This window comes from Rattus rattus, chromosome 18 (genome assembly GCF_011064425.1).
Source record: "Rattus rattus isolate New Zealand chromosome 18, Rrattus_CSIRO_v1, whole genome shotgun sequence".
Classification (NCBI taxonomy): Eukaryota; Metazoa; Chordata; class Mammalia; order Rodentia; family Muridae; genus Rattus; species Rattus rattus.
This window is the reverse complement of record NC_046171.1, coordinates 10,623,628-10,625,820: the sequence shown is the minus strand read 5'-3', so window position 1 is coordinate 10,625,820 and position 2,193 is coordinate 10,623,628. Positions and strand designations below refer to the sequence as shown.

The following is a 2,193-nucleotide window of genomic DNA, read 5'->3' as shown; positions in this document are numbered from 1 at the left end:
TGGCTGTATATGTATGGGCCAATTATGGAGCAGGTTCTGAATGGGTTTTCCTTCTGCCTAAACTCCTTCTTCTAAACTCTGACTCCCTATTCCCGGCCAAGGGTATTCTTCTTCCCCTTTTAAAGAAGGAGTGAAGCATTCGCATTTTGGTCATCCTTCTTGAGTTTCATGTGTTCTGTGTATCTAGGGTAATTCAAGCATTTGGGCTAATAGCCACTTATCAATGAGTGCATACTATGTGTGTTTTTCTGCGATTGGGTTACCTCACTCAGGATGATATTTTCCAGTTCCATAAATTAATTAGCAGCTTTGCATGGTTTTCTTACCTATTAATTGACAGAATTTTTTTCAGGCCCAGAGTTCTTCTCAGTGCTGCCTTGATTTCCTTGTTCCTTAAACTATAGATGATAGGGTTCAGCATGGATGTCACTACTGTGTAGAAGAGGGCCAAGAATTTGTCCATTCCTGGTGAGTGGCTAGACTTGGGCCTCAAATAGGTAACAGATCCTGAGCCATAAAAGAGTGTGACTACAAGTAGGTGAGACGAACAGGTGGAAAGAGCTTTATGGCGCCCCTCAGGTGAAGGCATCATAAGCACTGCAACGAGAATTTTGACATAAGAATAAATGATCAGCAAAAATGGGCTAGATATGCAGAGGACTGCTACCACAAAGATGGCAGCCTCGTTTTGGGATGTATCTCCACAGGCAAGTGCCAGGAGAGGTGGAAGGTCACAGAAGAAGTGGTCTATCTCACAGGGTCCACAGAAGTTCAAGGAGAAAATAAAATTGGTTTGTCCCAGACTTACTATGCATCCCATTCCCCATGAAACAATTGCCAAATGGGCACATACCCCACGACTCATGCGGGTTGCATAGTGGAGTGGGGAGCATATGGCCATGCAGCGGTCAAAGGCCATGGCTGCCAATAGGCAGCACTCAGTTATACCAAAAAATGCGAAGAAAAACATCTGTGTGGCACATCCCTCCCGAGAGATCTCTCGGGCCTCACTCACAAGGCTCTGCAGCATCTTGGGTATGACAGAGCAAGTATAGCCAATCTCCAGGAGAGACAAGTTGGCCAGAAAGAAGTACATGGGGGTGTGTAGAGATGGACTGGTACAAATAGCAAGGACTATGAGAGTATTTCCTGTTAGTGATACTAAGAACATGAGAAGGATGAGGTTGAACAGGAGGAAGCATTCTCCAGGGACCTCAGAGAACTTGGCAAATGCAAAGTGTTTGACAGACAAACTATTCTCCTGCCACAGAGAACAGTTGACAGTCATCTCCGGAAAGAAAGGACAAAATTATTAAAAGAATTCTTTCTGATTAGGGAAATTATTCAGACTTTATCTCTCTATCTGTCTCTTTCTCCCCAAGTCTCTCTCTCTCTCTCTCGTATGTGTGTGTGTGTGTGTGTGTGTGTGTGTGTGTGTGTGTGTAATAAATACATGGATGTGATGTGCTTGTAATGTTCCTATACCAATTTCGATATGTTTCTACCTATAGTGTCTGCCTTATTTGTTGAAACAGGGTCTATTACTTGACCTAAAGCTACTTGTTTTTGCTAGACTGAGTCAGGAATCCACCTTCTTGTGTTTTTTATACCCTTACTGTTGGAATTATATAAATGTTGCATGACTCAGTGCTGGGTACTGTGTATCCAAACTCCACTCCTCACACCTGAACAAGTCCACTAACTACTGAACTATTTTATAGCATATCATTTTATTAATTCTAGAGCCTTGGGAAAATTCAAAATTTGTTAGCTGAGGATTTTTTAAATTTTTTTTTAAAAAATTCAGAAATCACCACTCAACTCAAAGGTTTTTTAAAACCACTCCTTTCCCTATTCATACTAGTAGATTATTCTTTTTACAGTATATTCTTACTTGTCAACCATTAAATGACAAAATGTTAGCCGGATAAGGTGGTATATCCTTTACTCCCAAGAATTGTGAGGCAGAGGCAGAGGCAGAAGGTCACTGTGTGTTAAATGATAGCCTAGGTTATAGAGTGATACTGTGGTAACAAAAACAGAAGGTAAAGTGATGGTCAGTTGTCCATTTAGGTTCCCTTCAGTCAATTATCAATGAAAATATGAAAAGGTCCTTTTGAATTCATTTTTGTTTCCTCATTCCTGTTAGCACTTGCTCTCTTTAACCCCCCCCTCTCTCCATGGTCTAATTTT

General features: G+C 41.3%; 1 protein-coding gene across 2 annotated transcripts; it reads right to left on the bottom strand.

The window, feature by feature from the left end:
- Positions 1 to 322: 322 nt before the first annotated feature.
- Positions 323 to 1,294, bottom strand: LOC116887363 (olfactory receptor 10C1-like). 2 transcript variants are annotated; one of them, XM_032888958.1, is made up of 2 exons: positions 949 to 1,288; positions 323 to 528 (listed from the first exon to the last, which is right to left on the bottom strand). In XM_032888958.1, exons 1-2 carry the CDS (start codon positions 1,286 to 1,288, stop codon positions 323 to 325), a joined length of 546 nt encoding a protein of 181 aa, XP_032744849.1. The 2 variants fall into 2 exon arrangements, with proteins under 2 accessions (XP_032744849.1, XP_032744850.1); XM_032888959.1 differs by having other exon boundaries at positions 323 to 1,294.
- Between the last annotated feature and the right edge of the window lie 899 nt (positions 1,295 to 2,193).